Source organism: Pelodiscus sinensis, chromosome 20, assembly GCF_049634645.1.
Source record: "Pelodiscus sinensis isolate JC-2024 chromosome 20, ASM4963464v1, whole genome shotgun sequence".
NCBI lineage: Eukaryota > Metazoa > Chordata > Testudines > Trionychidae > Pelodiscus > Pelodiscus sinensis.
Genome location: NC_134730.1, coordinates 30,178,633 through 30,203,538, shown reverse-complemented (window position 1 = coordinate 30,203,538; position 24,906 = coordinate 30,178,633). Strand labels below are relative to the sequence as shown.

Below are 24,906 nucleotides of genomic sequence, written 5' to 3'. Positions count from 1 at the left end.
AGCAGCTTAGTCAAAGCTCTGGGACTTGGATTTTTAGGGGTTGAGGAGGCTTTTTCTTGGCTTCTTGTGGCCGGTGACTTGGCTTTGGTCTGTTGCAGGTCATTCCAAATGCAAAGCCGCGCTCAGCCCGTTGGATCAGCACCTCCATCCCCGAATCTCAGTGGCAGAGTGAGCTGGCTCAGAATTCCTCAGCCGAGTATCATGTGAACAACCTAGTGAGCCCAGTGCTGTTCCAGGAGGGTCTGAGGCATGTTCCAGACAATGCGGTCGTGGTGGAGATTGCCCCGCATGCCCTCTTACAGGTATTGCACTTGGGGAAGGGCCTAAGACTCAGGGAACGTCTTCATTTTTCCTAGTGCCAAAACCACTCTGCCCAGACAGTTCTAGCCTCCCGGATCTAGCATGAAAAAGCAACATGTCCCAACATATTCCACCCACGCAGCCAAGTCATCCACATACCTGCCTTTGTACAGAGTGTACCCAGCCAGCTGATGCAGTGAATGAGTAGGAGGCACCTGGGGCTTCTTGGATTGTCTAATGCTGTGTGGGAAGTAAGCAGGAGGGCAGAGAGCTGGAAGTATTAATTCCTTGGGCTGTTATCTTGTCAGATCTCCTTGAGCTAAACAGCATCAGGTTGGGCCAGTACTCGAATGGGAGGCTTGCAGTGTTGAAGCAAGACTGGAGATCAGAAAATGTCTTTTTTTCTTCGGCGCACATAATAGCTATTTGGATACCATGGCAATGCAGGCCATGTAAGGATCTAAACAGAGGAATTCTCCCTAGATCTTGAATCCCTTCACACACCCCAGTTTTTGAATCCGCTCGACACTTGTCTGATTGCCCTTAGGCTATTTGTTTTAGAAAGAGTTTAAAAACAAAATGGCCAAGGTAAATCGACTCTGATCCTTCTCGTTTCATTGCTGACTTTCACAGTGGCAAAATAACCTCCCCCCCACTAAAATACGGTGCAGTCATACAGTATGCGATACCACGCCTATGTTCCTTAAAATAATAGGATGCAGTGCTGTGTCTTCCAGCTACCGTGCACACATTGGCTACTTCTGGTAGCTCCTGAGGGAGGAAGACAAACACTTACTTTGTTGTGAGGGACTGGGAACTGAGACTGTAAGGACCAGGCTCATGCTTTCAAAAGTGCCCACTAATTTTGAGGGCCTGCGACCTCTTGGATCTCCTTTCCTACCCACTCACTTCAGTGGTGCTGTGGGTCCATAGCTCTGACTTCAGCTGATCTTCTGGATCGTGGCAACCTGTGAAAATCTCTAGATGTCAAGCTAGACCCGATGTACCCTCTAAATTTCCCATGCATATGCAGAATGAATGTTATGTGCACCAGTAGGGAGCTGATGTATGTGGGAGGGGCTGAGGCTCAGTCTCTGGGGGGGATCGAGTTCTGGGATGGGGCCTGGGATAAAAGGTTTGGTGTCCAGGCTGCCCCAGGGCTGTGGTGGGGGGAGAGGTCTCGCCCCAGCTCCTGTCGCAGCAGCTCTGTTGCTGGGGTCAGTGGAGAGGAAGCTCTTTCTCTGTTGCAGCGCTGTGTGCCTGGCAGCTCTTGTTAGGCTGCTGCGCAGTGAATTGTCTGTGCTGCAGATTCGGTGCCAATTTGCAGATCTTCTTCCAATCGCTTTTGCAAAAGCATTTTTTTCAAAAAAGAAAGCCGTTTAGACGTGGTTCTGTCAAAAAAAACAACGCTTTTTTGAAAGAACCCTGTACACCTCATTTTTTTTGAGAGAAGCGTTCTTTTTAAAAAAAAAAAAACCTTTTTTGATTTTTTTTAAAAGAATCGTGTCTAAACTGCTTTCTTTTTTGAAAAAACAATCGGAAGAAGATATGCAAATTTGGCACTAATTTGCATATCTCCTCCTTTTGAAAAAAGAATGTACCCTAAATAGTTTATCTAAATGGCTTATCCCATAGAGCCAGTTTGTGCCTTGTGATTCTCATGCTGCACTTCAAGTAACAACGATACGATGAGTTTGCTGTGTCTGTGTACCCATAAACTTGTGTTTCATTATTCTGAGACCAGCTCTTTCTCCTTACTCCTTGCCAGTAATGCTTTTGGAATCCCTGAGAAATATTTTGCATGAGTGCGAGAAATGTCAGTCTGCATACAGACCAAGAAAAGGCTAGTCACTTTTTCATTAAGAGCACCCAAAGGTATAGCTACAGTTTCACTCTGTAACTCAAAAATGGGCAAAATTCATGTCCGCTTTCTAAAAGTTATTGCCTTGCTGCTCAGCCCAGATCTAGAGAATTTAAACTAACATGAAAACAGTGAAGAACATTTTAAAGCAACGGGTGATTGATAAAGCTCCGGGTGTGAAGGAACTAACAAGTGCTGACTTGTTCACAGACTGTAGAACTTACCAAAGTAATTTTAGAAAAACATACAAAGTTGATTGAAATGTTGCCTATTATGGAGAAGCCCCCATGACCCTTAGTAAATTGTTGCAGTGGTTAATTATTCTCACTGTTAAGTTTTAAGTTTAGGACTAATTCAGTCACTAGGAGTACATCTAGACTACATGCCTCTGCCGACAGAGGCATGTAAAACAGGATACCCGACACAGTCAATGAAGCGGGGATTTAAATATCCTCGGCTTCATTAAAATAAAAATGGCCACTGCGCTGTGCTGGCTCAGCTGATCGTCAGCACAGCGCATGAGTCAAGACGCGGATCAGTCGACAGGGGAAGCCTTTGTCAACTGCTCCTGAAAACCTCATTCCATGAGGCATAAGAGAGCAGTTGACAAAGGCTTCCTCTGTCGACCGATCCGCGTCTTGACTCGTGCACTATGCCAACGATCAGCTGAGCCCATATAGTGCGGTGGCCATTTTTCTTTTAATGTAGCCAGGGATATTTAAATCCCCACTTCATTGACGATGTCGGGTAGCTTATTTTACATGCCTCTGTCGGCAGAGGCATGTAGTCTAAGCATACCCTAGACTGTTATACCTATATCTGCTAGATTGAAGAGTAATCTATGTTCCTCATGTAGGTACTTGCAAATTGTGATTGTCATCCCTTAACTTTCTCTTTGTTCAGCTAAGTAGACTCAAGGAGCACAGTCTAACTATAAGGCATATTTTCTAATCCTTTAATTATTCTGGCTCTTCACTGAACCCTCTCCAGATTATCAACATCCTTCTTGGATTGTGGATACCAGGCCTGGACACCATATTCCAGCAGTACTCACACCCAGGCCAAATACAGTCTCTATTCTTCTCAAGATTCCCTTGTTTACCCATCCGAAGAACACATTCGCTCTTTTGACCCAGCTTTGCACTGGGAAATCTCATTCGCTTGTTTATCCAGCAAGGTCTCCAATCTTTTTCAGAGTCCCTGCTTCCCCAGATAGAATCCCTACCCTGTAAGTGTGGTCTACATTTAGCCATATAAATCACATTGTTTCCTTCTGCCCAGCTTGTCCAGCAATGCAGATTGCTCTTAATCATCATCTCTCCTCTTTATTCTTTATCACCACTCAAATTTTTGTTTCATTTGCAAACTTTATTAGTGGAGGGGGTTTTGTTTTCTTCCAGACCATTGATCAAAAATGGTAAACCATGAAGGGCCAAGAGCCAATCCCTGCAGGAACCCACTTGGTCTCATTTCCTCTCCTACTTGATGGTGATTCCCTGGTGACAACTACATTTTGAGATGTAGCAAGCTTTTAATCCATTAAATATATCCCATGGTTAATTTTATGTCTCCTAGTTTTCTAATCAGTCCTGTGGCATCAAGTCAAATGTCCCTATGCCTAACATGTATTGCATGAGCTCTCTTACTTTTATCAACCAAACCTGTAATCTCCCTTTTAAAAAATCAGGTTTGTCAGTATCCATTTTCCATAAACCCATGTTAATTAATATTAATTGCATTACCCTCCTTTACTACTCCCTTCCCCCCCAGCTGCTCCATTATCTGCTTGGGATCAGTGTTCATCTTGTCTTTAATTACCGTCTCATCCCGTTTTAAAATATTGGCGCAGCATTCTCGTTCTTCTGGAACTTCCACAGTCTGCCAAAGCTTAGTGAAAAATCAACATTCAACAGTCCAGTGAGCTCTCTGAGCAGCTCTTGTAAAACTCTCCGGTGCCAGTTCTCTGGACCTGCTGATTGAAAAATGTTTAACTTCAATAGCTGCTGTTGCGCCTCTTCATGAGGGGTATAGATCTTGACTTGAGGAATGCTTTTGATACGGTCTCCCCCAGTATTCTTGCCAGCAAGTTAAGGAAGTAGGGATTGGATAAATGGACTGTAAGGTGGATAGAAAGTTGGCTAGATTGTCAGGCCCAAAGCGTAGTGATCAATGGTTTGATGTCTGGTTGGCGGTCAGTTTCAAGCAGCGTGCCCAAAGATCGGTTCTAGGGCCGGTTTTGATCAACATCTTTATTAATGACCTGGATGAGGGGATGGATTGCACCCTCAGCAAGTTTGCAGATGACGCTAAGCTAGGGGGAGAGGTACATGCATTGGCGGGTAGTGATAGGGTCCAGAGTGACCTACACAAACTGGAGGATTGGGCCAAAAGAAATCTGATGAGGTTCAATAAGGACAAATGCAGAGTCCTGCACATGCGACTGAAGAATCCCAAGCATTGTTATAGGCTGGGGACCAAGTGGCTAAGCAGCAGTTTGGCAGAAAAGGACCTGCAGATTACAGTGGATGAGAAGCTGGACATGAGTCAGCAGGGTGCCCTTGTAGCCAAGAAGGCGAATGGCATATTAGGGCGCATTAGGAGGAGCATTGCCAGCAGATCTAGAGAAGTGATTATTCCCCTTTATTCAGCTCTAGTGAGGCCTCAGAGTGCACCATGCAGATGGGCATGTGGCCAAGTCAGTGCATCAGGAGGCTCCCGTGCCACGTCGGCACCGGCTGAGCTTGTTGCGCAGTGAGAATCCGGTATCGGACGCGGCAATTGAAGAGGTCCGGCAATCGTTGACTCCGGAGGCCTTTGACACGACACCCGAGCTCATAGAGCTCACTGTATCCCGTGTCCGGTCACGATTATCGATGAACACCAGCCTCCGCCGTTGAAACTGGAACCAGCCATGCCACCAGCACAGCCGAGAGCGCCGGTACATGTGCCTCCTCCCCCTCCCCCCAATGCTGTGCTGGTTCCAGTACTGGCACCGCAGCTGCCCTCCATACTGGAATTGTATTGGTGTTACCGGTAGCACCAGCCACTTTGGGTACCCGGGCGCCGACAACTATGATGGGACAGGGCTGCTGGTGCAGAGCATGTGTTTGCACCCGATGCTGCCGCTGGTACCGACCCATAGGGGGAAGCCGGCAGCGATGGCCAGACATAGGTCATCTCATTGGTCTCCAGTACCATCGTTGGCACCACCTTGGTCGGCCTCGGACTAGTCCTCTAAGACCGGTGCAGACTCTGTGCACTCCGGGGTCTTGTCTTCTAGATCCAGGTCTCGGCACTCTAGCCCAGCCTCCCACCAGCCGTGGCAACCTCAACAGCAGTGGCCTTTCTGGACTCCCCCTGGGCATATCAGCAGACCCAGAGCCTTGGCCATCCAGACACTCCTTGGTGATGGCTCAGTCCAGAAGCGACCCCTCTGACCAGGGCCTGGCTTTGGAGGCAGCGCACTCTTCATATATGGAGGCCATCAGACCAACTGTGGAAGGGGAGGATGCAGTGTGTCGGGGCAACTGGTACAGCGTACTGTCACTTCAGGCAATGGACCATCCTCTGCCAAGAGTCTTCGTCTTCACCGGACAAGGCAATGGCTGACCCTGCACCTTCTATGCCCGCCATAGATGCTAGGGTGCACCAGGAACTGCTCTGCTGAGTGGCGGCAAACATGGGAGTGCAGGCGGAAGAGTTAACTGAGAATCTGGACCCTATGATGGACATATTGATGGCAGACACCCTGGCTGGGTCACGCTGCTGTTTAGCAAGTTTGGACACGGTTTTATTAAGACCCTGTAGCACGTGCCCACCTCCATCACGCCCACCCAGAAAGGGGTAGAGAGGCGCTACTTCGGCCCACAAGCAGGACATGAACATTTACGCTCCCATCTACCCCTGGGTTCACTGGTAGTCCAGGTGGTGGGGCAGAAAGAAGCAAGGGCCTCCAGGGCCTACACCCAAGAGCAGGGAGCCAAAGAACTTGGACCTGTTGGGCAGAAAGACTTAGCGACGGAGGGCTCCAAGTCCATATCGCAAACCAACAGGTGATGTTGAGCAGATGTGTTGTACGCGTTAGACAAATTCAAGGCGCGCCTCCCCCAAGACACGAGGCAGGAGTTTAGGGCCTTGTTGGATGAAGGCAGGGTGGCCTTGCACACAGCGCTTTAGGTGGCACTAGACGCAGTGGTCTCTGCTGCCCGCCCTGCGGCTACGGGGGAGTCCTGAGACACAGTACTTGGCTACAGGTGTCCGGAATGCTGCCTGAAGTTCAAAACACACTACAGGCCCTACCGTTCAAAGGCACTGGCCTGTTCTCTGAGCAGACCGGCTCCAGGCTACATTAAAAGTTACATTACTTACTCAGGGCTACATTAAAATCCCTGGGAATCAATAACTTGGCCCCGCAACAGAGGCCTCTACACCCTAGGGCCACCCCGAGGCCCTTCCAACCGCCGTTTAGACCTGACCGGAGCAGAGGAGGGGCCGAAGTTACAATGGTAACAATAACAGGAGCAGGCGTAAGGGTTCTAGGCCTGACTTGGAAAGGGGATCAGCTCCACCCCCAACCAGCAGCCTAAGACATTTTGAAAGCACGCCTGAGGACAGCATTCCAGCCTCCAACATCACCCCACCCTTTGGGTCCCGGCTCTCCCATTTCTCCCTTGCCTGGTCCCAGATCACCTCGGATCGTTGGGTACTCAGCCTGGTGGAAAGTGGATGCTCTATCCCCTTCCTTTCCCTCTTCAGGGACCCCTCGCACCAGCTATTATTGAAGCAGGAGGTATCCGCACTCCTGAGCTTAGGAGCAGTCGAGCCTGTTCCAAGGTGCTTCGAAGGGAGAGGGTTTTACTCCCGCTGATTCCTTATCCCCAAATCCAAAGGGGCCTTTGTCCCATTTTGGACCTAAGGAATCTAAACTCGTTTGAGGAATGCAAGGTTCAGGATGGTCGCTCTCGCCTCATTCATCCCGTCCCTAGAGAGAGGAGACTGGTATGCTGCCATCAACTTGAGGGGTGCGTATTTCCACATAGCAATAATTCTAGCCTATGGGAAATTTCTCCGGTTCTTAGTGGGCCAAGACCATTTCCAGTTCATGGGCCTGCCATTCAGCCTCTCCACCGCACTGAGGGTTTTCACCAAGTGTGTGCTCACTGTAGCCGCATTCCTGAGACTGCACAGGATCTGGGTGTTGCCTTACCTTGATGACTGGCTAATCAAAGGGTCGTGCAGGGACCAGGTCCTCAGGCACATACAGTGTCAGGGCTCTGTTTCACAAGCTGGGTCTCCTTATAAATGAGAAGTCCACACTCAGCCCCACCCAGATGATAGATTTCATCAGGGCGCACCTGGAGTCTACAGTGGCGAGGGTGTCCTTCCCCAAGGCCGTCAGAGCTACCACAGGCCTCAGAGCCTCGCCCCTTATGATGGCTTGTACTTGCATGAGGCTGCTAAGTCACATGGTGCCCTGCACCTTTGTGGTACAACATGCCAGGCTGCAACTACGACACCTTCAGGCATGTCTGGCAACTGTTCACAATCCAGCTCGAGCACCTCTAGAGGCTCTTCTCATGGTGCCGGAAGAGGTTCTCTGGTCTCTAGATTGGTGGTTACAAGAGCCGGTCGTGTGCTATGGAGTCCCATTTGCCAGACGGACCCGTCAGTGCAGCTGGTGACCGACGCGTCAGACACGGGTTGGGGAGCTTGCCTATCGAATCCAAGGTATGCATCCCCCAACGAGAGCACTCGCCATATCGTCAGAGAGCTCAGGGCTGTCTAACCCTGTGCAGTACATGTCCCCATCTTTTTTTATTTGAAATCCTAGCTACCTTTTAGCTGTGCCTACAGCAAACACTGAGTGTTGAAACTTGGCCTGGACTAGTCATCACTGAGTATTTGCCTTTGCTTTTGTGTGGGAGTGACCGAGATCTGACCAGCTGAGTAGTCGCTTGGAGACAGCTGCTCTGTTAATGTGGGCACAGCTCGTCTCGAGGCACAGGGTTTGCCTCAAGCAACTTGCAAGCTTTTCTGGCAGTCAGCACCTGTGAATTCTACATGGTGGGCTTTCTCTTCTCAATCACTTACAAAATATGGATTTTACCTTTTGTTTCATGCTGGTGGATGAATTTCTGAACCAGTACGCTGTGCTTGCTACTGTAGATTATAAATGCTTTGTCATTAAAGATAATGTGACTAAGATCAGTAATTGTCGAGCTGAAAAGGGAAAGGAAGGAGGAGGTAGCATTGTTAACATAATGGACAAGAATATCTTGACTCTAATTCTATGAGCTGTAAGAAATGCAGCTGTGTAGAAGGCTTGGTAAGAAGTTTTTAAAGAGATGGCCATGAGGGAGGGGGCTCTAACATTGTTGCAAAAACTCTGCATAAGCTTCTACAGTTGAACCCAGCGAGAAATGCCAAGCTACAGTCTAGCACTATGAACACTAAGTTGCATTGTCTGGATTTACTGCCCTTTCTCCTTGCGTTTTCTGAATCGGTGTATAGCTCTGCATTACTGTTTCTGCAAACGTATTGTATTAAAACAGGCAGTTTTTATTGGGGGGGGGGGGTGCTGACAGCAGAAACCATGTGTTTTGGTGGTTGTTACGACTTCAAGCTGCACCCCCCCCTTGCATGCCTGACTTGTACAACACAACCAAACAAATGTGGTTGGTGTTGGCTTGTTCCCATTGGGTCTCTTGTATTTCCTGGCTTGCTCTGTGTTTGTGGGGTTTTAGTGGGTTGGTGTGTGGGGACTGGTTGGTCAGCTTTTAGGGATATTAGGTAGATTTTTCTCCTTATGTTTCTGACCCTGCCATGTGTTAGCCTCCTTTTCTTCTCTTCCCCCCCACTCCCAAGCCAAACGTGTACATGATCTTCAGACTAATGTAGGCTTTGTCTAGACTCACAAGTTTAAAATGCAGCTGCAGCAGTATGTTAAAGTGAAAGTGTGGCCACGCCACGAGCGCTACATCTCCACACGGGGGTAGCTAACAGTGCTGGGAGCACAGCTGGTTCACACTACTACTTACCAGCTGTGTAACCTGCTGTGTTCGGGGGCAGGGTCACACCCCTGAGCCAGAAAGTTACAGTGCAGTGAAGTGCCAGTGTTTACTTGGCCTGAATGTCCTAGCCACGGAAGAAGCCTTTGCTGTAGGGGGCAGAGGAACCTCTAAGACCAGGAAATAAATGAATACCTCTGACAATGATCTTTGATCTTGGCTTGACCAGGCTATCCTGAGGAGAAGCTTGAAACCAACCTGCACCATACTACCTTTGATGAAGAGAGAGCACAAAAACAACCTGGAGTTCTTCCTGACGCATGTTGGGAAGATCTACCTAACTGGGTAAGGAGCATTGTCTGCAACAGATAGTTTGCATTCCATCCTTTGGGTTGGACCTTTTCGGAGGGATTGAGACAGCCCCTTAGCTACCCTGTCAAAGGATTTCGGGAACATGTTGCTATAAAGCAGTGTTCCTCGTCTGACCTACGACTGTGTGGGATTGTTTTCTATGCTGGTGGTGAAGGTCAGACTACCTCGTGGATACAAGCTTAGGATTTCATGGGCAGCTGATGCTGTATTGCAGAGCTCCCTGTGCTGCTGTTCTCCAGTGCTAGGTTTGCTGTTGGCCTTTCTCCCAGGAATCCCACAGATTGTTGTAATGTCTCCTCGCTGCCCGGGCTAAAATCACTGAATTTTCTTGACTGCTTCTTTTTTCTCCAGAATAAATGTTCTCTCAAATAATCTGTTCCCACCTGTCGAATATCCTGTCCCAGTGGGAACCCCACTAATCTCTCCGTACATCTTGTGGGACCACAGCCAGACTTGGGATGTCCCAAAAGCTGAAGACTTTCCCACTGGCTCTGGGGGATCTACATCAGCATCGGTCTATAATATCGGTACGTTCGTGTTTTCCTCCATTCTGTGTCAGTGTCCCTTGTTGACAAAATGGGAATGCAAACTCCTCTAAACAGCCCCCTCAAACCCTGTATGAAGAGTGTATGCGAAGCTTATGTGGCGGCGATTGCTCTTGCACTTATATACTTATACAAAGCTAGGGGGTTCAGAATAAAAGCAGCTTTAAGCCCTCGATGGTCAGGAGGAAATTCCTGGAAATTCTTACCTTGTTCTGAAGGCTTCACTTCCTGGGAGTTCTAAAGGAATTTCTGTTTCCTGTTTATCTGGCAGATATGAATCCTGAATCCTCTGATTATTACTTGGTTGGTCACTGCATTGATGGCAGAGTCCTGTATCCAGCAACTGGCTACCTGGTGCTAGCCTGGCGAACACTGGCACGCTCTCTGGGGATTACCATGGAACAAATGCCTGTTATTTTTGAAGAGGTTACAATCCACCAGGCAACAATCCTTCCCAAGAAGGGTGAGTGAGAGGTCGCATCTGGGGTTTCAAACAATGTTCCCTCTAATTTTCTCCATCCATGTGTGGGATACATTTTGTTATACGCACTGAGGCATGTTGGATGTGCACCACTAGTATAAGTTGGACCTCTCTTATCTGGCATCCTCAGAACCTGTTGTCCCAAATGATGGAATTTGCCAGATATGGGGAGGTCCCCTGCCACCTGCCTTCCAGGATGCTCCGCCTACCTGCAGTTGGCTCCACTCCAGCCTGTAGGGTTTGGACTTAGGCTCCAGACTGCGGGGGTTCCCCAGGGATGGAGCTCCCCAGCAGCTGTGGCCCCAACTGGGAATCCCCAGGGACAGGGCTTGCCAGCTGCCCTGCTGCTTCCCCACCTGGCCAAGGCTCCTGCGGGGCAGGGCTCCCAGCTGGCACTCTGATCCAGCAACATCTGTGGTCCTGGATTTCGGAGGTTCAATCTGTAGAAGTACATGCTGCCAGCTAAGTGCTGTGCTAAATAGTAGGGTGACATTTGAAAATCTCCGGGGGCGGGGCGGGGTGGGGGGACTCAAACATTCAGCTTCTAGGGAAGGCAGGTCTCAAGCTGTCTGGTAAAGATTGAAAAGCTGGGCAGAAGGGAAACATGCGTATCAGTGGGGAGGGAGAAGGACGCAAGTGGACTGTCCTGTTGTCTCTGTTCCATGCGCGCACAGCGGGGCAGCAGGAGGTGTGAAAAGCAGGCGATTGCAGGGAATTTGGGACACGGGGGAAGGTGTGCTTGCAGCAGGACAAGAGTCTCCCTAGCACTCATTTCAGCAATCCCTGGGTTCATTGCAGGTTCAGCACAGCTGGAGGTGAGACTCCTGCCTGCTTCCCACTGCTTTGAGGTGTCCGGGAATGGAAACCTGGCTGTAAGTGGTAAGTGGCTAACTGGCTCAGTGAGCCTACTGTGAAGAATCCCAGCCGTGTATGTCTGGGCACTGACTGCTCTCGTTCTCTGTATTGCATCTGTCAGGGAGAATTTGCCTTTTGGAAGAAACTGCTCTAGATAACTTCCATAGCCAGCAAGGTGCCTGGGAGACCCAGCCGGACAGACCCAAGTTCAGTCTGTCCACGGCCGATATTTACAAAGAGCTGCGTCTGCGTGGGTACGACTATGGGCCATCGTTCCAGGGACTTCTGGAGTCTAACAATGAAGGTGTGGCTTTCCTGTAGAGATCCCCAATGCAGTTCTGTGACTGAATGGGCCATATTTAACGTGTCCGCCTGTCTGTGTCATGGGGTGGGCATGCATGACAGGGTGCAAATATGGTACCTTTATTCATGGAACGGGGGAGAGGCTGGCCTGGGCAGGGCAGGCATTGTGGGATTCCCTGTGTAGCTGTGTGTACCAGAGCCTGCGCGGCCAAAGAAGAGATTTTACTTCTCTCATTTGTCTGGCTTTGGAGCAGGTGTTCTCCTAGGTCTGCTGGGTGAAAGAACACTCATGGGGCTGCTTCTCTTCCGCAGGGAGCACCGGAAAAGCCCTGTGGAATGGGAACTGGGTAACATTCCTTGATACCTTGCTGCAAATGATCATCCTGGGTGAGACGGGTCACAGCCTCCGCTTACCAACTAGGATACGCTCTGTGTGCATCGATCCCGCACTACACCAGGAGCGAGTGCACAAATACCAGGAGGATACTGAAGGTAACAGACCCTCTTCCACAATAGGAACTTTCTCAGCCTCTTGATGGCTCCTCGTGACCTGAAGTAGCTTCACCTGCCCAGAATAGTACAAGAGACTCGTAAGACCCCTGGGTCCCCGAGCCACTGTTGCTTCTCCTGCTGTGCGTTCCGTCACGGGTCTGAGCATTGTAAGCCCAGCGATGCCTCTTCCTGTGACGCTTCCAGCATGTATCTGCATGTCCCCTTCTTGCCTTGCAGCTTGTGACGTCGTTGTTGACCGCTGCCTTGATAACATCATGGCAGGAGGTGTTCGGATCTGTGGGCTCCATGCCACGGTGGCACCTCGGCGACAGCAGGAGCAGATACCTCCCACCCTGGAAACATTTTGCTTTGTGCCTTACGTTGAGAAGGATTGTTTGTCTTCAGAGGCCCATCTCCATGCCCACTTGGAACATTGCAAAGGTAAAGGGATTTGGGTCCCACTGGAACAACCTGGGGAGAGCAGGCAGCAACGGCTCACTATGAGCATCTTGGAATCTCTGCCTGGAGAACAGCAAGGATCTGTCCCTGCTTCTACTGGTGGAGACCTGTCCAGACTGTTTTAGCCTGGAGATACACCTGGGACTGTGGTTCATTGCACTGGCAAAAGCCAGTGGTGGCCCACAGCACAGTCGTGGTGGAACAACTGCTGGGGGTCCTATGAATTGACTGCCCAGCCCTCTCGGCACCACGGAGATGGGCTGATTGAGCATTTCTCCAAGGCATCCTCCCCCAGCAGGGCTCCTATGGAGTCCCCGCTCAATTTGGGAGTCTCCCCGAGTATATATCCCTCTGCCCCAGAGTTGAATGTCAGCTGCTGCAGCTGTCCTAGGAGGTGGACAAGGACGTGAATTCACCTTCAACACCTTTGAGAGGAGTCTCACCCAGTCACTTCTCAAATATTGGCAGGAGACTATTGCGACTCGTCTTTATTGCGGATTCCTTTTTGTGCCTGCAGAGAAGGCTTACGGGCATTTAGTCATGTCCCCCTTCCCCTCCCCACACCACAAACGGTCTTCTGACACTGGCCAAGGAAGGGACAGCTCCAGGAGCTATTGAGGACGCTTCTAACATAGCTGAGTATTAAGGGGTGGAATGGGAGACCCAGTGAGGACAACCCCACCCTTTCTCCCGGCATGACTTAGAATGGATATTCAGTTTGGTAGTGGAACTTTTAACTTGGGTCTCTCAGAGCACCTGGAATTTTTTGTCAGGAGATTACGTCCTCCTCATCTCTCCTCTTCTTCTTTTTTCCCCTCTCTTATTCTAACTTAGTGTGTGTCTCTCTCGCCCCCCTCGCCCCCCACCCTGAGTGGCCCTCCCACCCCAAAAGAATCTCACAAGTCAAAGGAACTGAAGTAAATCAAACAAATCATATATAAAATAAGCAACTAAAGGCACAGACATGCCTCCTGTCTGTCAAGGACTCTGTTCTGCTGTCTTAACTCCAACCACTAAGGAGTCCCCTACTAGCCATCTCTGGGTGTCTGTCCCTTGCACAGTCTTGTTTGTCCAGAGCCTGCCCCAACAAGGCCCTCTCCTGATTGGCTGCTGGCATAATACAAATTGGTAATAATGGGGTGTTCTGTTTGGAAGTGGGTATCACACTTGGGTTACACAGTACACAAGACCCATGGCTGATATTTGAGGAAAGCCACGAGGGATGCTGTCCTCCAAGTGTTCCGCTTGCCGTGCGTATGTGGAGAAGGCCCTACGGGAATGAAGATGAGGAAGAGCTGTGTCAGGAACTGATTTTTCTTCTCCTCCTCCTCCTCCTGTGCTCTAGGTCTGATTTGCAACTTACAGGAGAAGGTAGCAATCCATGGAGTCAAACTGGCCATCCCAGGGCTAGAGACTGGGGGGGCCTCTGCAGGGCCTGTGTCCATGCAGAAGGGCCTCCTCCACATCCTGGCTGAAATCTGCCATCTGGATTTGAATGGCAACCTGTATACCGAGCTAGAGCAGATTGTTACTCGGGAGAAGGTGCATCTGCAAGATGATCCCCTCCTCAATGCCTTGCTAGATTATCCTCAGCTGAAGGCTTGTGTGGATACAGCTCTGGAGAACACTGCAAGCCACAGGATGAAGATAGTGGAGGTTAGTTGGGACTCCAGGAGGAGAAACTATGGACTGGGTCCCAGGGAGGCTTTGGGATCTTTTTCCTCTTTCCATCCCGATAAAAATTCTGGACATCTTAGTTCCTTGGTTCTTTCCCTGCAGGCTCTGGCAGGAGATGGACGTCTGTTCTCACGTGTTCCTGGTCTCCTAAACACTCAACCCATGCTGCAGCTGGACTACGCTGCCACTGACCGAGCCCCAGAAGTCCTTTCCATCAGCGAGAGCCAGCTGCAGGAACTGGGGGTTTCCACTGCACAGTGGGATCCTCTCAACCCTCCTCCTGGACACCTGACTGGTGCTGACCTGCTGCTGTGCAACTGCTCTGTGAGCATGTTTGGGAACCCAGCGGAGACCCTCTCTAACCTGGCCGCCGCAGTGAAGGAAGGAGGGTTTGTCTTACTGCACACGCTTCTGAAAGGAGAAATGCTTGGCGAAACCATCCGTTTCCTCACAGCTCCCGATCTTCCGCAGAGGGGCCTCTTGGCTCAGGTAAGCTATTGGCCTCCTGCGATGTTCTCTCTACAGCTAGCCCTAGACTCTGCTTGGCTGCTCCAGCCTTCTTGTTCCTTCTCAGGAATGTATAGAAATATTCCTAGTCGGGGGGGCTTAGGGCAGAATGTATTTCAGGTGACTAGTGTTAGTTCCCATGGCCCTCCATACGAAACATTCGCCACCTACAGCTAGTTGCTTTAGTCTCTGCTGTATTCTCATGTAGGGGTTCTGAGTTAAAGGAATGATCTGGTTTTTTTTCCTGCTCTGGAAATGCTGACAGCAGTAGGGATGTAGAAGGTTACCTGGTTACCCAGCCGTGGCTGAGTCTGGCCGGCCATACCAGGCCACCAAGCAGGGCCTCACCTGCAGTAGTCCCCTGGCCCTGGCTACGTTGAAGCAGCCTTGGTGGTCACACGGGATCCTGGCCCCAGCTATATCGGATTGTCCCAAGGGGGCCCCTGGACCCAGCTGTGGGCAGGACCCCGGCTGTGTGGCCATGCCAGAGTGGGGCAGGCAGGGCCCCAGCCATTCTGGGCTGGCAGGCAGGATCTGCCTGCCAACTGTTAACTGGTTAAACAGTATAATTATATCCAGTTTTAACTGGTTAACTATTTTAATGGTTATTTACACCCTAGAGGCCAATGGGGGGGAAATGAGACTGGAGCCACCAAGACATTGACTAACCTCGGGAAGTCCTGGGCAAAAGCAGCATCCTTCTAGCACAGCAAGGCCTAAGGAAGTACTGTAGCTATTTACATGCTCTCTCCTGAGAGGTCCCAAAATGCTTCATAAATACAGGAAGATCCTTCGTCCGGTAGTGATGCTTGGCTGGAGCTCTGCCGCTGCTCAGTAGTGTGACCCACTGTCATCCATTAAATTGGAAAATAGAAATAAGGGAGGTAAATTTAATCTCCTGAGTTGGACTGTAGCTGAGACCCTGATTTTTGCAAAAAGTCCTGTGAGATCAGCATTAGCTTTTCTTTTGCCCAGAAGATGAGGGAAGTGAGGAGGCGTTTGAACCCCTTTACCTACAGAGGATATTGCTGGTTGACAAGACACTGAGACGCCAAAGTCTAAAGTGACTTTTTTGAGTTTCTAACCCAATTTTTTCACTCACACTCACAGAGTTATGGGAGGTCAGTCTTGTAGTAGCAAACTCACGGAGTCAGGTCCTGCCCCCATGTCCGCAATTGGCTATAGAATGCATGCAGAACTTGGCCTGCTGTGATCACCAGACTTCTTCAGTATATTTTCTAATCCTTTAATAAAAGGAGGTATTAAAGTTGGCCAACTGTGCTGGTGCCTTTGATAAGGAATTTCCCCCTGGCTGGCTTATACCCTCCTTTAGGTCTTTTATCCTGTCAGAATGCGAGGGTGGCAGAATTTAAGTGCCATAGCTGAGTGACACCATCTAACTTCTTTGAAAGAAAATGCGGCTTTCCCAAGTAATACCTGTGCATGGATTTCATTGAATGATTTTGTCTGTTTTCAGTCCTTTCCAGGCTCACGTTAGAACGTACCATAGAACAGTCTGGGCCGCTGGGCCTGCCACGCGTACAACCAAAGAGCATTTCGTTTTCCTCCTCTTCGCTGCCATGTCACTTGCTTCTAGAAAATCTTAAATGTTGCAGCTGCCTCCTCCTCCTCCTGTTCTCTGCTAGATGCCCCTCTAGATGGAGGGATTCAGGTCACTGTGTTCGCTCTCCTTTTTTGTTAAAGATGTAACCTACTTATGGTAACCAGAAGTGCTCAGAAGAAAACTCGTGTTTCTTGGCCCCCTGACCTGAGTCAGTTACTGTTGATAAGCAGCATTACTCTTGCTAGGCAAAGAGCCACAGCCCTTGCTATTCTTAAGGCAACTGGCCTAGGGAGGGAATGAACACATGGCTGGGTAGAGTCTCTGGCAAAAGCGCAGCTCGTGCATAGAAAGAGGAGAGGGTTGGCTAAGGGAGGAGATGTTGCACACAGTAGAAATCTCGTTTGCAATTCTAATCTTTTCTGTTTGCCAATAGTTTTCATGTTTCTTGCTTTGGCAGGCAGAATGGGAGGATTTATTTAGCAAGGCCTCATTGAATCTGGTTGCTGTGAAAAGATCCTTTTTTGGCTCTGCCATCTTCCTGTGCCGCCGGCAGGCTTCTGCCAAGATCCCTCTTTTCCTGCCCGTAGATGAGACCCATTACAAGTGGGTGGAATCTTTAAAGGTGAGAATTCTTGTGTATGGAGTTGGCTACATGTCTGTCCTGTTTCCAGGCCTTTCATACAGTAGACAAGAAGCCTTGAAAACCCAGGTGTTGATACTTCATGAAGTTCTTGCACTGCATATAGAGAAACCATTGCGTTTCCTTCAAGCCATCCCTTACAGAAGTAAGAACCCTTTCCTTGTCTGAGCTGGCTGGGATTTCTCTTGTAGGTGATCTTAGCTGATACATCTGAGCAGCCTGTGTGGCTGACTGCTACCAGCTGTGGGCATTCAGGAGTTGTGGGAATGGTGAACTGTCTACGCCAGGAACCAAGGGGCCACAGGATCAGGTACAAAAATCCAGTGTTTAGTTACTGCTGGAGAGGAAGTGATCTTCCACCAGCTTCAACACACAACAGGTAAGCAACTCATGTGACAAACGTGGATTGAATGTTCGTTTGCTCTCTAGATGCCTGTTTGTTTCCAACCTGCATTCGTCCTCGTCTGTCCCTCCGACCAGCCCTTCTGCCATGGAGATGCAGAAAATTCTGCAGGGAGACCTGGTGATGAATGTCTATCGTGACGGAGAGTGGGGCTCCTTCAAACATTTTCTGTTGCAGCAAGGTGACTTATGAGCAGGGCCTGATGGTCATTGGTCAACATTTCCTCCCACAGATCTGAGTGAGATTTGAGGAGCTGCTTTGATCATTCACTGGCCCAAGGAATTACTCCTCTTATGCACTTATACCCATGGACTCTCTCTCTCCCTATTCCAGGACAGAGGCATGTGCCGATGTTACCAGGTAGAATGCTCTGTTTTGTAGCGCTTGGGAGATTGCAGGGTGAGGAAGGTCTTGGGTGGAGTGAATGGTAGGAACTGGCTAAGTAGAAACGGCAGCTTTCCTCTCACTCCTGCGTGGCTCGTCTGTCACCATAGTATGGGTGCTATTCTTGCCACACAAGGAACCTGCTCCATCAACTGAAATATGGGTAAAGCGCTCTCCCCTCGGAGTCACTGGCTTCTCCTTGTTCTGCAGCCCAGCCTCAAGAGATGACCGACTATGCTTATGTGAATGTGCTGACTCGTGGGGACCTCTCATCCCTTCGCTGGATTGCCTCTCCACTTCGCCACTTCCGCACGACCAGTCCCAACATCCAACTCTGCAGGGTCTATTATGCATCTCTTAATTTCCGCGACATTATGCTGGCCACAGGGAAGCTCCCTCCAGATGCCATCCCAGGTGAATTGGGGAGTTTGTGCCATTTCCACAACTAAAATTATGTATATATGTTTGCAAGTCTGATGAGCGCATTGCAGTTTTTTACTAGGACATTGGATGTAAATCAGCCTTTTTTTCTTTGGCAACCAGAGGCCCAGTGTGAACACAGAAAGGGGGGCCAGGCACTCCTGCAGTGCTAACACCCTTTTGCATTTATATGGTACTATTTTAATGCTCACCGAATACGTAGGAGGTGAGAAAAAAGGGAAACTGAGTTGGAGATGAAGTGACTTGCCCAAAACCCCAAAAGGACTGAGTATAGGAACCAAGATTAGAATCTGGGATAGGGATGTTAAAATTAGATTAATTGAATAGTCAATGGAATTTCCATCAATTAGTTGATAAGGGCACTTCCACTTTGAAATGTAGGAAGCACCGGCTGGAACTCAAGGGCGGAAGGGCCATGCGGTGTTCCACCTTCAAAATGTAGAATGCCGCTGCCACGCCCCTGCCCCCTCCCGCGGAGCTTGAGGGAACCAGCCTTTATAGGCAGCAAGGTGGTGTGGTGGGGGGATGCAAATAGTGTGCGTCAGCTAGTTAATAAGCTATTGCTTATTGGCTAGTCAATTAGTCACTTACATCCCTAATCTGAGAGTTCCTAGCTCAGTCCTCCACTCGTGTTAGCTAGACTGCCTCTGGCCTTTGAAAGAGTCACTTCAGCACTCAGTGTCTTGGCTTCCCCACCTGTAAAATGGAGCTAATCATAGGCAGTATTCTGTCTGCAAAGCACTTCTGAAGGGGTGAAGAAATAGAGCGGTGTTGGTGGCAGTTGTTTGTTAGATGACTTAACTAGAGCGAGAATGTGTCCCCAACCTAGTCTAGCCACCCTACACATGCCTATTCGTTGCATAAATCAGAGTCTTGGTGTGAATCTTGCTTGCCTATAGGTCAAGTGACCGACTTCCAGTTTGTCTGAAGGACCTAATGTTTGTTTGGGTTTTTCAGAGACAAGGGAAAAAACCCTGCAAACAAGATGAGATTTCAGTGCAGTTTCTTGAAAGAGCTAGAGGTTAAAACGATAGTACTGAGAATAGACATTGAGATGTGGGGAGTTCAGCTTTTCCCAGAGCTGTGACTGGCAGCGCTTCTCAGTTTGAAGAGTCTGTAGAAAGAGAAAATAAGCCACTCGGCTTAAAAAGCCACGCAAGTGGGATGCTAATCCCAGGATCTGGAGATGGAGTTGCCCTCCTCATTCTCTCCCCAATTCCAACTCCAGAGAGATGGTTCTGATGGTGAATACTTGACCCAAAGGATTTTACAAGAGCAATTTTATTGCAATAATTGTATCCCTTTCTCAGGTAACTGGGCTCTGCAGCAGTGCATGCTGGGAATGGAATTCTCAGGACGGGATGCTTCTGGAAAAAGGGTGATGGGATTGCTCCCAGCCAAAGGACTGGCTACTGTGGTGGACTCTGACCAGAGGTTTTTGTGGGAGGTGCCAGAGGCCTGGTAGGTCTTGGTTCCACGTTTCCTAGGTGTTGGCTGCCTGAATGAAACTGAAGCCTCCTTTGGGGATGGTTACGGGGCGAGGAAAGAGTTAATGGAAGGAGCTGGGCTTGGAGGTGGTAGCAGGGCTCTAGTCTGACTGTCCTGTATTGACTTTTTGCATTCAGTACATCAGTGCCCCTGCAGACACTGGAGTCAGTACCCGGGTATCTAGCCAAGCGCTGTTAGTGAGCTCCAGTAAGCTCGGCTCTTTGCCTCTCCCTGTGTCTGTAGCTTGGGCGTGCACAGGAGGAGCCTAATTGTGACTGACTGTCGATGTATTGAAAGCCGAGCTGGGCTCAGCATTCCCTGCCCTCTGGGCTGACTGGGCAATAAAGGCCCTCCACAAAGAATACTTCCTTTGTCATAAGGCTCCCCCCGCCCCGCTCGCTGCCTGTGCCAGAGGAGTCTGGCGGTTTCCATGGGGATGAACAGAGATGCTGTCAGGCCCTAAACTACAAGGACTCTTTCAAGGAACCAGAGTGGGGCCATCAGCTGGCGGTGCAGGTTCCCTGGGAGTCCATGCAGGGCCCACGTCTGTTCTGGGGAAAGAGGCACCGCACTGCTTTTCCTACAGATTGGAGGGCCTGAGCAGTCTCATGTTCTGCCTCAGACACAGGGAGTTGTTTCCTCCAGAACTGAAACCTCTGTCTCTTTCTTTCTTTAGGACTCTGGAGGAGGCAGCCTCCGTGCCAGTGGTCTATGCCACTGCTTACTATGCGTTAATTGTGCGTGGCGGCATGCGGAAGGGCGAGAGTGTGCTCATTCATTCCGGCTCGGGGGGCGTGGGCCAGGCAGCCATTGCTATTGCGCTGAGCATGGGCTGCCGTGTCTTTGCTACTGTGGGTAAGAACCGATGTCCTGTTTCTGTGAATCCCCTTCTGCACCGTTTCCTGCCAGTCTGTGCTAACCCTGGTCCATTTCCACTCTGAGAGCACCTAGAAAAGGAGATGAATGCAGCTGCTGGCCCCATGACAAAATCTGCCCCTTTCCTCCCCACTGCAAACACATGCACAAACCCCGTCTCTGCATGGCACCATGCTACTTTCATTTAACGAGCGCCACTTGAGTGACTCGAGTGACATCCCCATTACAAGGGGATGAGAAGAAAATAAGGCCCTTTGGCTTTAGATACAGAAGCGTCTCTGAAATGTGATCAAGAAAGTTTGACTTGGTTTGGCCCTTGCTGTAACACAGCCATCTTTAGCTTGCTAACAGGAACAAAGCCATAGCTACAACCTCCCCTGGTCCAGAGGCTCTGCAGGTGTCCAGTCTCAGAGCTCTGTTATGGGCATCGGAGAGCTAACCCCATTAGCAGAGGGCAGGGAGACTCTTGCTGTTTGAGCCAAGGTGTGCTATGTTTCAGGACAATAAAAGGCTCCTTTGTTGTCAGGTTCTGTTGAGAAGCGCGAGTATCTCCAGGCAAGATTCCCTCAGCTGGATGCCAACAGCTTTGCCAGCTCTAGAAATACCTCCTTTGAGCAACACGTACTGCGGGTCACCAAGGGGAAAGGTGAGTCCAAGGAACAGGGGGTAGCAGAAGGGTGGTAGAGTTAGCGAGATGGTGGCTAGAATATCAGTGAGAAAAGGTCACAGAAGGTCAGACTTTTGCCAGGAATGAACATGCTAAATGCTGTTACTCCTCCCTTGTAGGGGTCAACCTGGTATTAAACTCCTTGGCAGAAGAAAAGCTCCAAGCCAGCCTACGTTGCCTTGCTCGACATGGACGCTTCTTGGAAATAGGCAAATATGATCTGTCCAACAACAGCCCACTTGGTAAGTCATATGGCATCAGGAAATGTCTGGTTTTAGCTGGACAATAACTTTAAAAGGCTTGTGGACCCACAAACCCATTAACTTTGCAATAGTACATTCATCACTGACACTTATCATTTGTTTTCCAACAAGCCCCTTCCTGCAAATGCCTGTGCTGTGTTTCTTACAGGAAGAAGCTCTCCATAAATGTGTAAAGCCACTCGGTTATCCTTCAGTTCTCTGCTTTTAAAACCAGCCTATGCCACGACGCCTAAAGCACTTAACCGTGGTTAGGCAACTAGTGGGATAAGCAATGGCCATATCACACTAACCCTAACTCTCTCTACAGTGCAGCTCTCCTGTATGCGTGGATCCATTTATCTCATCATTATATTTGCACTGTAAGCTCTTTAAGGCAGGGACTAGCACAACCAGCCCCAATCAGGATCCTGTGGGCACTACTGCATTAGAAGCAATAAAAACAGGGTTCTGACTGACAGAGTTGGTGTATGTGTTAAGGCCAATGTTAAGACTTGAACTAATGATCTTCAAGATCATTATACATGGTAAACAGCAGATTAGTGAAATTTACGAATGATGTTAAATTAAATTAGGACGCACTGCAAACACAAGTGAGAACAGAAATATTCCAAAGGGACCTAGAGACAGTAGAAACATAGCATAAAATTACAATGTAATTCAGCTTGGCAAAATGAAGCTAAAACATCTGGGGTGAGTGGAAATCAAATGCTGCTACCCAATGTGTGGGAAAATCCTGGGCAGCCATAATGCAAAGAGATTGGACATGTTAGCAATATGATATGGTAACAAGATGACGAAATTTTGGATTGCATAGACATCACAGAGCAGGGAGGTGACGGAGCTATTGTGTAGATCGCCCCTGGAACATTCAACTCCGTGATGGCCATGTCATTGCTACAAAGAGAGAGCCAAATTAGCTGGATCTCCAAAAACAACCACCAAAGTGATCACAGGGCTGTTAGCTTGGTTATCATGACATGCATGGACAGTCTAAGAATTGAGGGTGGAGTGGGATGACTTAGGGCAGTAGTACAGGGTGTACGCATTAGGAAAAGGGAACCCAGACTAACTATTAGGAAAAACTTCCTGGTGATGGGCTGTATCAGGTATGGGATAGTTGCTTACAGGAAGTGGTGGCAGCCCCATTGCTTGGGTCTTTTATAACATGTCAAGACCAAGAACTTTTGAAAGTATCTGCTAGGGAGAGATGGACAAGAAGATTAATGGTGCTTTTCCCTGCTTACATTATATGGTTCAGCTCTTGTTTGCTGCAGAGTTCTGCTCTCTAGATAACTGATCAGCCATTTATAGTTTTGTCCTGATGTAAAAATGCTTATAGCTAACATCCTTGCCAGTGGTTTGTGTGTGTGGAGCTGAGCATGTCCTTGCTGAGCACCATTGCTCAGGTAGTATTAAATAAGCTCTTAATAAAGCAGTTATTTTTCCCTATTGCCGCATGACTGTTGTATATCACACTCCTATATGACTGATTTGAATGGAGGCATGCAAATGGTTTTGGAAGTGAAGAGATTTGACAAGAGTTGCTTCTTCTAGGAATGGCCCTGTTCCTGAAGAATGTAGCATTTCATGGAATCCTGCTTGATGCCATATTTGAAGAGGGAAGCCAGGAGTGGGAGGAGGTGTCAGACCTGCTGAAGAAGGGTATAAGAGATGGGGTGGTAAAACCGCTGAGGACTACGATCTTCAACAGAGAGGAGATAGAAGCTGCTTTCAGGTTCATGGCACAAGGAAAACACATTGGCAAAGTTGTGATCAAGGTAACGAGGTACCTGTAGGCCTTGGCTTCTCTTCTTTTGTCATTCTGACCCAGGAATCCTGTTGGTATGAACTGCATACAAAAAAAAGGCACAGTTGGCCAGGTGGCACATGAAATATTTCAGAACCAAAGTAGTATGACCTTGAATGAGGAAAAGTAACTTCTGTAGTGGGAGTGGGGTATGTGCATGTATTTTCTCCTCCTTATGTGTTGTCTGTGTTGGAAGGTCTGTGAGGAAGAGAAGGAATTTCCTGTGAGAAAGATGGAGCCAGTCAGACTCTCTGCCATCTCCCGAACGTCCTGCCCACCTACCAAGTCCTACATCATCACAGGAGGCCTAGGTGGCTTTGGGCTGGAATTGGCTCAGTGGCTGGTTGAGAGAGGCGCTCAGAAGCTTGTACTGACCTCTCGTTCCGGCATCCGATCTGGTGAGTGGAGAACCTAAAATATGGGGTGGGCAGAATGGAGTCCAGGAACTGTGGTCTCACGATTGCTCCTGTGGCTGATGTTTCAGATTGTAGGAGAGCTCCATTCCCATGTCCCTTAGATTATCCAGCTCCCCGGAAAACCACGCTATTTCCTTTGCCGTTGCATTTCTTCAGGGGATTTTTTCTCTTCTTGCTGCCTATTCCTCCTTTGTTAATACATGCGCTCATCCTTTCCCATCTTCCCCTTCCCATCCTCCCCCATCTACCTGTACAGTCTGGCTTCCACCTTTCCATTCTACTGATGCTGTCCTTACTCAAGCCCCCAAATAAATCCCCTCTTTTCAAAACCTTTCCTTAATGGTATCCTGCCATCTTGCATCTGCAAAGCACCAGCTATGCCTTTGTATGGAGCCAAAGCCAAATTTACAGCCTTGCCTAGAAAAAGAGCTCACACTGCTGCCAGAGAGTGGTGGGACCGGAGATGTGGAAGAGTCCAATGCCAAAGCCATAATGAAAGTCACTAGATCTCTTTTAGAGAACTGATTCTGTGTGATCTATGGCTACACTTGGCCACAAGGAAAGTGGGCTGCACTTTAAGTAACAGCTCCAGCCAGTCTGCTCTGCATTTAGAAGAGGGGGTGTTGCCTTCATCGTTAAGATGGGCAAATTGCGTGTCTGGGGTCACACAGTTACCGGATGACTGTTGGGGAAAAGAACTGAGTGTCATCCATTTAATCCTGAGTGAACACTGAATCCGTCTGCAACCACAAGACGATCTGATGCCTCAGTTGAAATGTTGTGGTTGGTCTTAGGGCAAATATAACCTGAATACGTAACGGAGACGTCTTTGCAACAGCCTGGTGTGGCCATAAAACGTCCAGGGAACAGAGCTTCACCAGGGCAGAGTGGCTGGAATAATGGATCTCAAACTAGACTCTTTTTTCAGGTTACCAAGCTAAACGAGTCAGAGAGTGGAGGGAGATGGGAGTCCAGGTCCTGGTATCCACCAGTGATGTTGGGACTTTAGAGGGAACACAGCACTTAATAGAAGAAGCTTCACAGCTTGGACCAATTGGGGGCATCTTCAACTTGGCCATGGTGAGTGACAAAAATACT

General features: G+C 49.1%; 1 protein-coding gene across 1 annotated transcript in view; it reads left to right on the top strand.

The window, feature by feature from the left end:
• The window catches only part of FASN (fatty acid synthase), a 73,321-nt gene that overhangs the window by 32,770 nt on the left and 15,645 nt on the right, over positions 1 to 24,906 (top strand). Inside the window, exons 14-34 of the mRNA XM_075904233.1 lie at positions 99 to 302; positions 9,398 to 9,513; positions 9,892 to 10,067; positions 10,357 to 10,548; positions 11,365 to 11,445; positions 11,543 to 11,725; positions 12,037 to 12,216; positions 12,454 to 12,657; positions 14,021 to 14,331; positions 14,455 to 14,841; positions 16,881 to 17,045; positions 17,255 to 17,373; positions 17,493 to 17,647; positions 18,061 to 18,264; positions 19,602 to 19,752; positions 20,456 to 20,634; positions 21,182 to 21,301; positions 21,442 to 21,564; positions 23,140 to 23,363; positions 23,589 to 23,790; positions 24,737 to 24,888. Of these exons, the coding sequence (XP_075760348.1) occupies positions 99 to 302; positions 9,398 to 9,513; positions 9,892 to 10,067; positions 10,357 to 10,548; positions 11,365 to 11,445; positions 11,543 to 11,725; positions 12,037 to 12,216; positions 12,454 to 12,657; positions 14,021 to 14,331; positions 14,455 to 14,841; positions 16,881 to 17,045; positions 17,255 to 17,373; positions 17,493 to 17,647; positions 18,061 to 18,264; positions 19,602 to 19,752; positions 20,456 to 20,634; positions 21,182 to 21,301; positions 21,442 to 21,564; positions 23,140 to 23,363; positions 23,589 to 23,790; positions 24,737 to 24,888 (3,828 nt within the window). The remainder of the gene's footprint in view (positions 1 to 98; positions 303 to 9,397; positions 9,514 to 9,891; positions 10,068 to 10,356; positions 10,549 to 11,364; positions 11,446 to 11,542; positions 11,726 to 12,036; positions 12,217 to 12,453; positions 12,658 to 14,020; positions 14,332 to 14,454; positions 14,842 to 16,880; positions 17,046 to 17,254; positions 17,374 to 17,492; positions 17,648 to 18,060; positions 18,265 to 19,601; positions 19,753 to 20,455; positions 20,635 to 21,181; positions 21,302 to 21,441; positions 21,565 to 23,139; positions 23,364 to 23,588; positions 23,791 to 24,736; positions 24,889 to 24,906) is intronic.